At 46.6% G+C, this 14,246-nt stretch overlaps 1 protein-coding gene across 1 annotated transcript; it reads left to right on the top strand.

The window, feature by feature from the left end:
* Positions 1–604: 604 nt before the first annotated feature.
* PIP4K2C (phosphatidylinositol-5-phosphate 4-kinase type 2 gamma) lies at positions 605–14,172 on the top strand. The gene is made up of 10 exons (XM_081082525.1): positions 605–861; positions 3,380–3,477; positions 4,153–4,249; positions 5,602–5,745; positions 9,620–9,766; positions 9,956–9,994; positions 10,540–10,653; positions 11,035–11,302; positions 11,468–11,571; positions 11,753–14,172. Exons 1-10 carry the CDS (start codon positions 688–690, stop codon positions 11,831–11,833), a joined length of 1,266 nt encoding a protein of 421 aa, XP_080938651.1. The 5' UTR covers positions 605–687; the 3' UTR covers positions 11,834–14,172.
* The last annotated feature ends 74 nt before the right edge of the window (positions 14,173–14,246 follow it).

Below are 14,246 nucleotides of genomic sequence, written 5' to 3'. Positions count from 1 at the left end.
CTTCACCTTTTCATGTGGCCACCATCTCTCTTCACCTCAGCCAGAAGCCTGGGATTCATTCTCTCTGTCTCCCTTTCCCTCAAACCCCCCATATCACTAAGAATTTTCCAAATGGACATCAAACTAGACCTTCAGATGCCATCCCTTCCTTCCATCATAACAGCTACTGTTTTAGTTCACCATCTCGTGCCTAGACTTGGGCAGCACTCCAGGCACCCTCCAGAACGAGGCGGAGCGACCCTTCTAAAACCAGGCACGTTTAATACCTTAAAATCATTTCAGGGTTCTATTTCGTTAAATGCTTCGGGGTTACCCTCAGCCGGGAGGTGACTCCTAGAAACTGGGCAAAACCAGTAGGCGGCGACTTTGCAGCAAAGAAGCTCCCGACTGGAGTGAACAGGCCGCCCAGGCCGCACCCCCGCGGCCTCGATGACCTGCCAGGGGCCCGCGGACCGCGCGCGGCCTCCGGGGACACGGCCTCCGCGCGCCGCCCCAGCAGCAGGTGAGCCCACCCACCGCAGTGCGTGGGGCCCCCCCGCGCGGGGCCAGGGGGCGGAGCCAGCCCCGCCCCGCCCCGCGCGCCCGCCTCCGGTCACGTGACGGCGGCTCAGGTGAGCACCGCTTCCGGGGTCGGGAGCCCGATCGCGGCCGGCTCCGGGTTCCCCTGGGTCGGGTACGCGGGAGGCCATGGCGTCCTCCTCGGCCCCGCCGGCCACCGTACCGGCGAGTACAGCGGCCCCCGGCCAGGGTTTCGGCTTCGCCTCCAAAACCAAGAAGAAGCATTTCGTGCAGCAGAAGGTGAAGGTGTTCCGGGCGGCTGACCCGCTGGTGGGCGTGTTCCTGTGGGGCGTAGCCCACTCGGTGAGACCCGGCCCCGGCCCCCCGGTAGCCCCGTCCGAACCCCTCAAGCTCCTGCGCCTCGGGGCGCCCCTGACTCCGGGCTCCCGTCTCCGGTGCCCCTCGAGCTGCCGCTTTCCCCGCTGGGCTGCCCTGTTCCCTGCTCACCAGCCTCCAGCGGTATCTTCTCACTCTAGACTTTTTCCTTCTCCGCAGACTTGTCTCCCTCGCCACCCTTTACTCATCCACGCTAGTTCCGCCTTCCCCGCCCGGACTCCAGCTCCCGGCCTCCCTGCCGGTCCGGCCACAGCCCCGGGCTGCGGAGACCGGCCGGCCCCGGCTCCAGCCGGAAGGACTTTAGGGGGCGTGGTCTCCTGGGCTGGCGGCGAGGTCTCCGCCAGAGGGTGTGGAAGGGGAGCAGGGAGGGGAGCTGGATCCGGGAGGGGAGCTGGATGGATTGGGGGGGTCGTTCACTTCCCTTTCCACCTTACTTTCCAGCTGGCGTCCTTGACTTTGGAACCTTGGCTTTGCGGGAAGCTCCAGGCTTCCCGGACCTTCTAATCCTGCCTGTCCTTTCCTTTCCCTTCCGAGGTACAGCATTTCAGAGAAGCTACCCCTCCCTGAGCCTCGTGGTTGCGCTCACTCAGCCTGTGGTCTGAACTGCATTCCCACTGTTGGCTGGGGTGATGGTGTTTGGTGTAAGTGGGGGTCCTCTTGGACTAAAGAGCGGGCTGAGAAGCTCTGGTCACGGGGACACCGTGGTGGTGAACTTTAGAAACTGCTGTAGGGGGTGTGCCTGGGACCCGGGAGGAGGCCAGCGCGGCCAGTGCTTCTCCTTTGCTGAGGATACCTCAGGTGAAGGAATCATAGCCATGGCACCCTTCCCTTAAACCTGGAGTGGGAGGGATGCAGTGACCTTGCCTGTGACAGGCAGTATTTTATATATCAGCTTCCTTGAATTGTTACAGTATGGCAGGGCTGTGGAGGTGGAAGGGGTTGAGGAAGAATACAGTTTTTGTCACATTCTTAGTTTGTGGCTTAAAATATTGTCTGGGGTCAGCTCCCTTTTGCATTCATGGCTGGGTGGACTGCTCCCAGCTGCCTGGGTGGTAATGTCTTATCAGTGTAAGGCACTTGGTATGGGCAAGGCTGATGGAGGTGGGGCCGCCTCTCATATGTACCTTCCAGGTGACTCATCCATCCCTTTGGGAAGCTTAACAAGAAGGGTTTTCTTTTACTAAGAATTGAGGGAATTACACATGAGACCTGCCTCAGCTTCTCTAGGTCTATATACTTTAGTCTCAACATGCTACCTTTCAGCCAGCGCACATTTACTTCAAGTGTCTGGGATGGAGAAATTCTTTGAACATATGTCTTAGCGATGACTCAGCCTGTGTTATTACAGCCGATGGCAGAGGGGACATGAAGTACGATAGCTGAATTTTAGGCTGGGAATCTCAAGTGGCTTTTTTTCCCCCCTGCAGGACTGTGATCTGTCATTTTCTACCAAGGATAAAAGGATTTGGGTTTCACGGCAGTGTATGGGATTTAGATTAGACTGCACTTCATAACCTCTGTCAGATGCTCAAGTAAGGATAGGCAAGGCATCCCCTTTATTCACTTAATAAACACCGAGAGACCACCGTGTGCCCAACATTTTGCTAGCTAGGCAGCTCAGAGATGCAGGCACCTAGCACTGGTCCTAGCGCTGAAAGAGCTCACAATCTAGATGGGGAATTTACATAAACTAGCGATTAGGCATATGATAAGTGCACTGCTAAAAGTGGGTGAAAGATTCCGTGGCAACACTGGGGAGAAGGCACATCTTCTCAGGAACCCCCTTTCCACCCTGAATCAGCAGACTGCTGATTCTGGAGGCTGAGGAAGCATGTGATGTATCCATCCTTTGGTTGTGGGTTGGCTTGACCTTCCCTCTTAAATCAGCTGCTCTTCTCTTACTTTACACCTAGGCAGGTGGGACCTCCTGCAGAGCACCGGGTCAGAGTGGTCTGGAAGGACTGGTCCTCTTTGTAAGGAGATGCCTCCTGAAGGCTATGGACATCTTTGTTCTTGCTGCTGTTGACCCCTCAGAGTCCCATTAACTCTCTTGTGTACTTTTAAAACTGCCTTTTATTTTGTTTTTAATGGAGCATGGAACTGTTTGTCTTGGGTCTGCTGAGGATAAATTTTTTTCTCTCTAGAATTTCTCAAGCTTTAAAAATAGTCCTGAGTTGCTTACAGGGTTTGCCTGATATAAAATGACTGTTGTGAGCATGAAGTTCCTCGGGGGCGGGAGTGTGAGGGGCTCTGTGTGAGGGTTGCTCCCTGCAGTCCTTGTTGGGCAGCAGAAGAGCTCAGAGACAGTCTCTCTCACCTCGGTCAAATGAATGCATGAGCCATGTTTTTTAAAAGAATGAGGTTTGAGTTGCCCTTTTCTGACACTTGCTCAGTTGCCCTTTTCTGATTCTTGCCCAGACACAGTGTATGAGTAGTTCTCTACACCCCTACTCACTCACTCCCCATTCTTGTTTTGGCTTATCAGATCAATGAGCTCAGCCAGGTGCCTCCCCCTGTGATGCTGCTGCCAGATGACTTTAAGGCCAGCTCCAAGATCAAGGTCAACAATCACCTTTTCCACAGGTATGTGGGAATTCCCACCCTTCTCACATCAGTCTTTGTAGAAAAGAATAAATAATTTAAGAATTAAGATTTAATGGGTTGAAGGTTTTAGATTTAGAAGGCAACTTACAAGTTGTATTGTCTAACCTCCTTCCCAGTGCACAAATTCAGTATTGTGCAAAGAAACCATTAAAATAATTTTCAGTGTCCCCTACACCCTTATATGTATGTACTAGTTTATCTCGTCTCCTGCCTAGCACTTCCATAGAGTAAATTCATTTGGATGCCATTACCATTAGTTTCTGATAGGGACTCCCTGAAAAAAAAAAATCTCTTTAAACCCTCCTAGTATCAGAAGATGCCATTCTAAAAAGTGGCATGTATTGCCAGTTTTAGGATGTCTCTTACTTGGTGGAGATTTGGGAAATGCTGCTGTTTGGATGGGCAGTAGAACCTAATTCTACTTAAGTCATTTACTAGTCAGGTGACTTAAGCAGTTCGCCCAACTATCCTGAACCATAGCCTCCCCTTCTATCAAATAGGGATAATATACCTTTAAAGGACCTCACAAGGGTTTTATGAGAATCAAATAAAGTAATATATGGGAAGCTGCTTTGTAAACTGTCAAGCCCTCCATAAATGTAAGGTAATATTGTTGCTTTGGATTTTTTTTAACCTTGAAAACCCCCTTTTCAGGGAAAATCTGCCCAGTCACTTCAAGTTCAAGGAGTATTGTCCCCAGGTCTTCAGGAACCTCCGTGATCGATTTGGCATTGATGACCAGGATTACTTGGTGAGAGTTTATTATGGGCTGAGGTTGGTCCTTTCTCCTTAACAACTGGGGAAGCCTTGTGACAGCCATGTTTGGAGAAATGAGAGCCTTGGCAAGTATGACTCTTTACCTTGTTGTCACAGACATCTTTAAAAATCTGCTGAAACTATGAACCTTGAGGGGGGCAAATGTAGATACATTAAAAATTTCAGCCCTGGTTGGTTTGGCTCAGTAGATAGAGCCCTCGGACTGAAGAATTGAAGGGTCTCAGGTTTGATTCTGGTCAAGGGCACAGTGCCTCATTTGCAGGCTCGGTTCCCGGCCCCACGCAGGGCCTATGAGGCAAGCAATCAATGTGTCTCCCTAACATTGATGTTTCTCTTTCTCTTTCTCCTTCCCTTCCACTCTCTCTAAAAAAATCAATGGAGCCCTGACCGGTTTGGCTCAGTGGATAGAGCGTCGGCCTGCGGACTCAAGGGTCCCAGGTTTGATTCGGCCAAGGGCATGTACCTTGGTTTTGGGCACATCCCCAGTCGGGGGTATGCAAGAGGCAGCTGATTGATGTTTCTCTCTCATCGATGTTTCTAACTCTCTATCCCTCTCCCTTCCTCTCTGTAAAAAATCAATAAAATATATATATTTTTAAAAAATCAATGAAAAAATATCCTCAGGTGAGGATTAACAACAACAAATTTTTTTTGGCCCTGGCTGGTGTGGCTCAGTTGGTTGGAGTGTCATCCTGTATACCAAAAGGTTGAGGGTTTGATTCCTGGTTAGGGCATATACCCAGGTTGCAAGTTTGATCCCTGGTTCGGGTGCATGCAGTGGGCAACTGATTGATATTTCACTCTCACATTGATGTTTCTTTCTATCTCCCTCCCTCTCCCTCTCTCTCCCCCCCAAAAAAGCATGTCCTCAGCTGAGGATTAAAAAAAAGTTTTTTGCACCACTTTTAGTCCCTATATAGACACCAGATTAAGAAACCCTGCTCGCCGAAACCATTTTGGCTCGGTGGATAGAGCGTCGGCCTGCGGACTCAAGCGTCCCAGGTTCGATTCCGGTCAAGGGCATGTACCTTGGTTGCGGGCACATCCCCAGTAGGAGTTGTGCAGGAGGCAGCTGATAGATGTTTCTCTCTCATCGATGTTTCTAACTCTCTATCTCTCTCCCTTCCTCTCTGTAAAAAATCAATAAAATATATTTAAAAAAATATATATATATCTATTAAAAAAAAAAAAAGAAACCCTGCTCAACCTGTTATGCCAGGGTTTTATCTACTTTCAGACATATTTAGTTGAGCATTATCCTATGACTTGCATCTCCATATAAAAGGGGAAGAAAAGAGTCTCTGGCTTATTGTGTGTCTCTAACAGGTATCTCTTACCCGAAGTCCCCCAAGTGAAAGTGAAGGCAGTGATGGTCGCTTCCTTATCTCCTATGATCGGACTCTGGTCATCAAAGAAGTATCCAGTGAGGACATTGCTGACATGCATAGCAACCTCTCCAACTACCACCAGGTGAGGCCTTATTTTTTCCCTCCTCTCTTTAATCATAGCTTAGCTGCCAGAGCACACAGGGAGACTTCCTATCCCTTTTCCTCCTTTACAACCTATTCTGCTCCCCAAGAAGTACTCGACACCATGTTTAATAAATTTTTTTAAATTTATTAAATTGATTGGGGTGACATTGGTCAACATGAACATATAAGTTTCAGGTGTGGGTTTCTTTTATTTTTATTTTTTTATATGTTTTTTAAAAACTTAAAATTAAAAAAAAAAAGAGCCTCTGTATAGCTTTTTGTGTTTGTTTAAATAGAAGAATTTAGACCATGTTCCTTCTCATTTGGTACTTAAAATCTAAAACCACTATCGATTGATACATAAAGTGCACGTGTATATCAAAGTCTAAACTATAGACTTATAATTGGGTGAAGTTTTAGCACCAAATATACTATCTGGAATAAATGCAGTTTGGGGAGAAAACCAGGATAAGTACACAATTGGGATAAACTGGAAAGTAGAAGCCATGATCATATCCAGTCCTAAAAAGGATTAGGGGGCTATTGTGGCTGATTAGCTTAACCTGGCATGTGGAGTTTGTGGAATATTTTGGTGATAACAACACTGCCTGGCCCCAGCCCAGTGACTCAGTCAGTTGGAGTGTTGTCCTGTGCACCAAAGGGTTGTGGGTTCGATCCCTGGTCGGGAAGTATATGGGAGGTGGCCCATCGATGTTTCTCTCTCTCCTTTACTCTCTCTCTAAAAAGCAATAAGCCCTGACTGGTTTGGCTCAGTGGATAGAACATTGGCCTACGGACTGAAGGGTCCCAGGTTCGATTCCAGTCAAGGGCATGTACCTTGGTTTCGGGCACATCCCCAGTAGCGGGTGTGTAGGAGGCAGCTGATCGATGTTTCTAACTCCCTATCTCTCTCCCTTCCTCTCTGTAAAAAATGAATGAATCAATCAATCAATCAATCAATAATAAAAAGCAACAAAAACATCCTTGGTTGACAATTAAACATTTTTTTATTTAAAAAAAAAAAGATAATAATAATGAAAGAAAAAACACACTGCCTGAATGTCTTTCTAATGAAGAAAAAAAATCTCACTAAAACCAATGAACAAGGAATAAATGAAAAACTCTAAAAGGAATACTTGTTTTATCCAACAAATATTGAATGTTTTTCATTGCTAGACCCTGTGTTGGGCTGTGGAGAAAGAGGTGAATGAAATGGTCATGGCCTTTGAGGATCTCTTAATCTATTGGCAGAGTCCAGTAAGTTAGCATTAGCATGCAGCAGAATGTGTACAATAGTAGAGGTAGGTACAGAATGCTCCGGGAGGTGCAGAGGAAGAGCATCCCAGCTCACTGGCAGAAGGAAATATACTTGGGAGGCTCAAAGAGACTTTTTTAAATTTTTAAAAATTTTTTTTTCAGTTTATAATGGTCTTTATTATCCATAAATGGGTGAGATCATGTGGTATCTTTCTCGGCTTCCCAGGGGCCTGTACAGCCTCGCAGGGGCTGGTGCAGCCTCGCAGGGGCCGTCTCAGCCTCGCAGGGGCCGGTGAAGCCTCGCAGGGGCCATTTCAACCTCACAGGGGCCGTTTCAACCTCTCAGGGGCCGTCTCAGCCTCACAGGGGCCATTTCAACCTCACAGGGGCCGTCTCAGCCTCACAGGGCCGTCTCAACCTCACAGGGGCCGTTTCAACCTCTCAGGGACCATTTCAACCTCTCAGGGGCTGTCTCAGCCTCACAGGGGCCGTCTCGAGACTTTTTTTTTTTAGAGGGGGTATCACAGTAGTTGATTCTTGAAAGACTGGTAGGGACTAACCATTGGGCAATGTGATAGGCAAAGGAAAACAGCACTTGTAAAGGCACAGAAGCATGAGAGAGTTTAGGGTTACGGAACTACAAGAAATTCAATGTGGTTGGGATATGGTATTGTGGAAAAATAGTTAGGCAGAACCCAGATTGTGAAGGGTTTTATAGACAACAGAGTTTGGACTTGATCCTGAAGGTGGTTTGCAGGAGAGTGATATGTATGTTACTTAGAAATATCCATGTGACAGCATTTTAGAGAATGAATTGGAGGGAGGACTATTAGGAATGGAGATACCAGTTAGGATGTAATTATAATTGTCTAGATGAGACATGACAAGGGCCTGGAGGAACAATGGCAATGGAGATGGAAAGGTAGAGTTGTGGGAATTAAGGCAAAAGCACCTCTAAATTCCCCGTTAGGGGGGACAGGAAGCTCATTCACTAACACTTGGAAGCAGAAAAAAGAAACAGGTTTTTGGATGAAGACAGTTCTGATTTAGACATGTTGAGTTCGGGGTTTCTGCAGTTGATCCAGATATCACTGTCCATTAAGTGTTTGGGAAATGGAGTCCAGGAAAGAGGATTAGAGTAGAAGTCTAGATTTGAGAGTTATAGGTGAAGAGGTGGTAATTAAAGCCATGAGTATAGATAAGATTATTGAAATGAAGTGTGGAGTGAAATGAAAAGAAAGTTGAGGACAGAACCTTAAGGAGCAACTAGAGAAAAGATCCTTCAAAGAAGACTAAGGATCAATGAACACTTGTAATTATGCCCCACTTCATTTCATACAGGATTTGAGGACAGAGAGAAGGGGAATCAGAAGAGTAGTCTAATAGGAACTGAGGGTGAAGAGTTTTAAGGAGAGACTGGTCAGTAGTATAAAGTGCCATTCAGTTGATACAAGATAGTTACTAGATATTCATTGAATTTGGCAACAGGTATTTGGAGGAAGGAGGAGTAGAGTGATTTCAGAGGAGAAATGAGGGTATACATCTGACTTCACTGGTTTGAGGTATGAATGAGAGATAGGAAGTGGATTGATTGCTGACTACTTTTCTGAGAGGTTGGCTATGAAGAGAAATAGGTAGTAATACTGAGAGAGAGAAGCATTGAAAGAGGAATAATTTTGCCTGACCGGTGTGGCTCAGTGGTTGAGCATTGACCTATGAACCAGGAGGTTATTGTTCGATTCCCAATCAGAGCACGTGCCTGGGTTGTGGGCTCGATCCCCAGTGTGGGGGATGCAGGAGGCAGCCAATCAATGATTCTTTCTCTTCATTGATGTTTATCTCTCTCTCTCTCCCTCCCTCCCTCTCCCTGTTCCTCTCTGAAATCAATAAAAAAATATATAGGAGAGGAATAATATTTTAAAATTGACTTTAGGGAGAGGGGAAGGAGAAGGGGGAAGAGAGAGATAAAATTGATGTAAGAGAGAAACATTAATCAGTTGCCTCCCGTATGTGCCCTGACTGAGGATCAAACCCGCAACTTGGGTATGTGCCCTGACCAGGAGTTGAACCTGCAATCCTTTGGTGCATGGGATTACACTCAAATCAATTGAGCACACCAGCCAGGGTGAAAGAGGAATAATTTTTTAAGAATCCAAATGATAGGCCATCAAGCAAACATTTTTACTAGGGGAATCTAGCCCACCAAGAAACATTGATTTGGATAAAATCAGTTTGTTGATAAACAGATGTAATTTCTAATTCTTTGACCATTTGCATATAAAGAAGGTCTAATATAAGGGTAACACCCACATTCCCCATCTGAAAGAATGATAAATATGAAATAAGCGAAGGTACTTTAAAATTGAAGGTACTTTAAAGTTAATAATTTGTATAATGTCTAGTTATGCAAATGACTAACCTGAGGAGATGAGTATTCAGAAACTTCACAGATGACCAGGGGCATCTTTAGAAAGCTCCCACCACTTTTGACCTTGTAACCTCTCTATTTGAAGTTTTCTGCTCAGTCTGGAATGATAGTGTTTGAATGCCCATCCCTAAACTGATTGTATACCTGCTGCTCAATCTTTTCCCATTTCTTCCTCTCTTCTACCCAGTACATTGTGAAGTGCCATGGTAACACGCTGCTGCCCCAGTTCCTGGGGATGTACCGAGTGAGCGTGGACAATGAAGACAGCTACATGCTTGTGATGCGCAACATGTTTAGCCACCGTCTTCCTGTGCACAGGAAGTATGACCTCAAGGTACAGAGAGTATAGATAGGGTGGAGGGGGAGGCTCCTGGTGGCCTGAGAGTGGGGAGGGCCAGGGAGGCTTCTAGATGATTTATTTTAAAGGAAAGAATGCTATGGGTTTGAATACTCTTCTTAGGAGCTGGATCTTGACTGTTCTTTTAGCCACTTCTGCTAACTTGGTCTTTGGGTCTCTCCGCAGGGCTCCTTGGTGTCCCGGGAAGCCAGCGATAAAGAAAAGGTAATACTAGTTTTAGGGTGAGGGCTGGGAGAAGGCAGGTGAAAGGGATCTTCTTAGGATAAAGAGGAAGGATTACCAGCTACTGATTCTCATCTTAAACCGATGAAAAGAAGAGAGATGTAAACTTGTCCCAATCCCTGGATTGTGTGGAATGGAAAGTGGGAATGGCTGCTTTGTCATTGGTTATTCCCTGTGCAAGATTTGGGGATGGGTGAGGATATCAGACTTGAAGAGCAAAATGCTTAACCTCCACCTCCCACTCTGGGCTCTCCTATTCAAGCAGCTATTTTTCCTTAAGAAGAAGAAAGAAAAGTCGTTGGAGGGCCTTAAATGAAAACCATAAAGAGAAAGTAGTAGGATGTGATTTGGGGTACAACTGGAGTGACTGAGTCTGGGGAAAACATTGCAGGTGAGAACAGACTCTGAGTCAGCATCCTAGTGTCGAGATCACTGAGTTAGAGACAGAGCCCTGGGTAGAGCAGGGTTTTCTGAGACCTTTGGGGAAGAGATATATATTCCCAAAATATCCCTTTACCTATTCTCAGGTTAAGGAATTGCCTACCCTTAAGGATATGGACTTTCTCAACAAGAACCAGAAAGTTTATATTGGTGAAGAGGAGAAGAAAATATTTCTAGAGAAGCTAAAGAGAGATGTGGAGGTGATGATTGGGGTGCTCTGGGAATGGCTTTGTTTTCTTTTTTTGCTCCCCTCAGGGTAGTTGTCTCTCCATTCAGAGTATGAGGGAACTCCCCCCCTTCCCTTTAATCTTTGGATTCTCTGTATTTAGGGAGTTGGGTATGAGACATGAAAACCCCCTAGAAGTGATGCATGGAAAGGGTGGCTGGAATGAACTAAAAGGATGATTTTAGACACCGGGACATTTAGGTACTAAAGGCCAATGGTATACTACCAACCCTCAATTTTTACACTTCCTTTCCCAGGAGGGCCCCAGAAATTCAGGGGTTGTGGGAGGTATAAGGGTCGTACCTGGGATTGGGGAGGGAGTTTCAGGGTATCTGATTTGTCATTGGGGTCTCAGTTCCTAGTGCAGCTGAAGATCATGGACTACAGCCTTCTGTTGGGCATACATGACATAATTCGTGGCTCTGAACCAGAGGAGGAGGGGCCTGTGCGGGAGGTGGAGTCAGAGGGGGATGGGGACTGTGGCCTGACTGGACCTCCTGCTCTGGTGGGCTCCTATGGCACCTCCCCTGAGGGTATTGGCAGCTACATGCTTTCTCATCGGCCCCTGGGCCCTGGAGAGTTTGAATCCTTCATTGATGTCTACGCCATCCGGAGTGCTGAAGGTAAGAGAGATCCTGGAAATTTTAAGGGTGGGGAGGGTAGTCCTTGTAGGACAGAGACTGGGGTGCTGGATGGAGAGGCTGGTTAGCTTTTCAAAGACCTGACTGGTTCCTGGGGAAAGGGAATTGGGACTATACTTGCTCTTCATTGCTGGTTCCTCTCTCCAGGGGCCCCCCAGAAGGAGGTGTATTTCATGGGCCTCATTGACATCCTGACGCAGTATGATGCCAAGAAGAAAGCAGCTCATGCAGCCAAAACTGTCAAGCACGGGGTGAGGGCTCCCGGAGGCCTTTCCTTTCCTGTCTTGACTATTCCTTGGGAAGAGAGAGTCTCTTGTGCCAGAGCAGTGGGTTGACAAAAGGATGAAGTGTTGGGTATGGGAAGGGTGGGGAGTGGAATAGAGGATGAGTGGCGGGATGGCCTGACACCATGTTCCATACCTCTTCTCGTAGGCTGGGGCAGAGATCTCTACCGTCCATCCTGAGCAGTATGCTAAGCGATTCCTGGATTTTATTACCAACATCTTTGCCTAAGAGATTTTGTGGTCACTGCTACTTTATGTTCAAGGTGGTGGGGTTCTGAGAGCCTTGGGGGAATTGTGGAGATTCTGGTCACTACTTCTCTTCCTCTGCTAAATTCAGGCTACAGGCTCCTTCCTTCCAAATAACTCCATCTTATTGAGTAGGCTCTTCCTGGCCCTCAGAAGTACATCATCTTTTCTCCCCTTTGTCCAGTTTTCTTCCCTCTCTTTCTCCCCTTCAACATGTCTGCTTGCTTCATTAGAGTGTTACTGTTGATTCTCTCCCAAGTGCCTTGATTTTTGTAAAATGTTCTGTTGTTTCTATAAAAGTAGAAGAATCTGGCGGGAGGGGGTTGTTTGCTGTCTTCAGGACCTGACTGGACAGATGGAACTGGCTCAAGCAACTACTGTGGATGCACTTTGTTCTGTGGGATGAACACTAAGTGACTGAATTTTGCTGATAACTTTATAGAACTCACTGGGGCAGACCTGCTTCCTGGTAGGCCCTGAGATGAAAGACTTTCAAGATACTACAGATGTGGGTGCAGGCATGCACACATGATGAGATATGGCCAATCTTACACACACAGGTGGGGTGGAGAGTGGTCAGCAGGCTGGCACCTCATGGAGGTGGGAACTAAGAGGACTCTTGTGATTGATTATGCATAAAACTGGAGAAAGTCTCTGTCAAGGATGGACTACTCTCTCCAATCTTCCCTCACCCCACTTCCGCCCTCACCTCTGTACTTCTGGACACAGGAGCCCAGAGATGGATGGCCACAGCGTTCAAGGCTAGGTGAAGGAGTTGACTGCTCTCCTCCTCAAGACCACACACCCCTTCTGGCTCTGGAACCCTTCAGTGGAGTGACAGTTTTATAGGCTGGGATGATAGGCCAAGGGCCTAAGGTTCATTCCCCATGTTAAATTTCTTTTCTTCATGCCTACCCATCCCTGAGGTTTTATTCCCAGGAGAAGGTAATGTCTCTACCTGGGTCAACCCTGGACATTTCAAGAGAATGGAGGTCTCAAGTATAGGAACCTCCTCTACCCACTGGAGGTGTGTGCCTGGCATACTTCCTCCCCCACTCCTTCTCAAACCCCTTTTCCAGCTGGATTTGTTATTCTGTCCTCTTCTACCCCATCTTATTGCTACTGTGTCTCCCAGTCATCTTCACTCTCTATTCCTATAGAGAAATCAGAGTGTAACTCCATCACCTAGCCCCCTCCAAAGATAGTGGTGTGGATGCATGATATTCTCAGAATGTAGAGGATCCTGATGAGCCCAGATAGTGTCCTCCCCACCCTCCAATGCATTTGGGGCAAAGGCAGCCATTCTTCTTGCTATCCTCCATACCCCTTGAGGCTTCTACATTTTTAAAAAATATAAAGATGAATACCAGCAACTGGCCTGTGGGGATGCAAAGATTCTTTGCTCTGTATCTGGCTGGACTGATCTGTCTCAAGAAGTCATGAGATCGTAAAGAATTCCTGCCCTGATTGATGTGGCTCCGTTGGTTGAAGCGTCATCCCATACACCACAAGGTTGTGGGTTTGATTCCCAGTGAGGGTACATACCCAGGTTGTGGGTTCGATCCCTGGTCAGGATGCATATGGAAGGCAACCGATCATAGTTTCTTTCTCCCTTTCCCTTTCTCTAAAATAAAAGAATAAAAGTAAAAACAACAAAAAAATCCCCCTTCTCCCTTCATCTTTGGCTCCAAAGGAAGTAACAAGAGGAGTCCCAGTTAAGGATTGGGACTTAAGATACCTTCCTGCCCAGAGCCTACCGTTCCCCTGGTGAATGCAATAAGACTCCATGACACCAGCAACTGTTGTTCTTTAGGAATGGGTTTTCTGACCATGTAGCTGATGTATCATGAGCAGTATGGTCTTCCATTTGTTGCTTCTGATTTTCATCTTTTTTATTAACTAATACAAAAGATCTTGTGTATTTACTCCCATGGCTGTCACTATATAGAAATTAAATTATGGAATCTAAATCCCTTCACAGAAATGCCTCTTTTTTTTTCTTTTTTACTTTTCTGAAGAAGTCTGTGCTGAGGATTGCAGGGACCAGATGACGAATTCTGATCTTTAAGGTGTTGGGCCCCTAAGTAAGGATGTAGGTTTCTACTTAGATGGCTGTGAACTTAAGAGGTTGTGAGGATTGTGGACCTGGCCGGGTAGTTCAGTTTGTTCGAGCATCGTCCCAGTACACCAAGATTGCAGATTCGATCCTGGTCAGGGCACATACAAGAATCAACTAATAATGCATAAATAAGTGGAACAACAAATCCATGTTTCTCTCTCTCTTCCTCTAAAAATCAATAAATAAAACAAGTTTTTTAAGTTGTATTGTGCATTCTCCAACTTTATGGAAGTTAAGCTATAGGAGCTAGGAAGAACTGAGAAGTGACCCGGGTGCC

This window comes from Myotis nattereri, assembly GCF_964212035.1.
Source record: "Myotis nattereri genome assembly, chromosome: 2".
Lineage (NCBI taxonomy): Eukaryota > Metazoa > Chordata > Mammalia > Chiroptera > Vespertilionidae > Myotis > Myotis nattereri.
This window is presented reverse-complemented; position numbering and strand designations above follow the sequence as displayed.

What these genes read in the sequence shown, in the direction of transcription:
- PIP4K2C (XM_081082525.1), top strand. Translation starts at nt 688, where the DNA reads ATGGCGTCCTCCTCGGCCCCGCCGGCCACCGTACCGGCGAGTACAGCG. An exon ending in TGTGGGGCGTAGCCCACTCG is followed by an intron (nt 862 to 3,379) that starts GTGAGACCCGGC and finishes TTGGCTTATCAG; the next exon opens with ATCAATGAGCTCAGCCAGGT. An exon ending in TTGATGACCAGGATTACTTG is followed by an intron (nt 4,250 to 5,601) that starts GTGAGAGTTTAT and finishes TGTCTCTAACAG; the next exon opens with GTATCTCTTACCCGAAGTCC.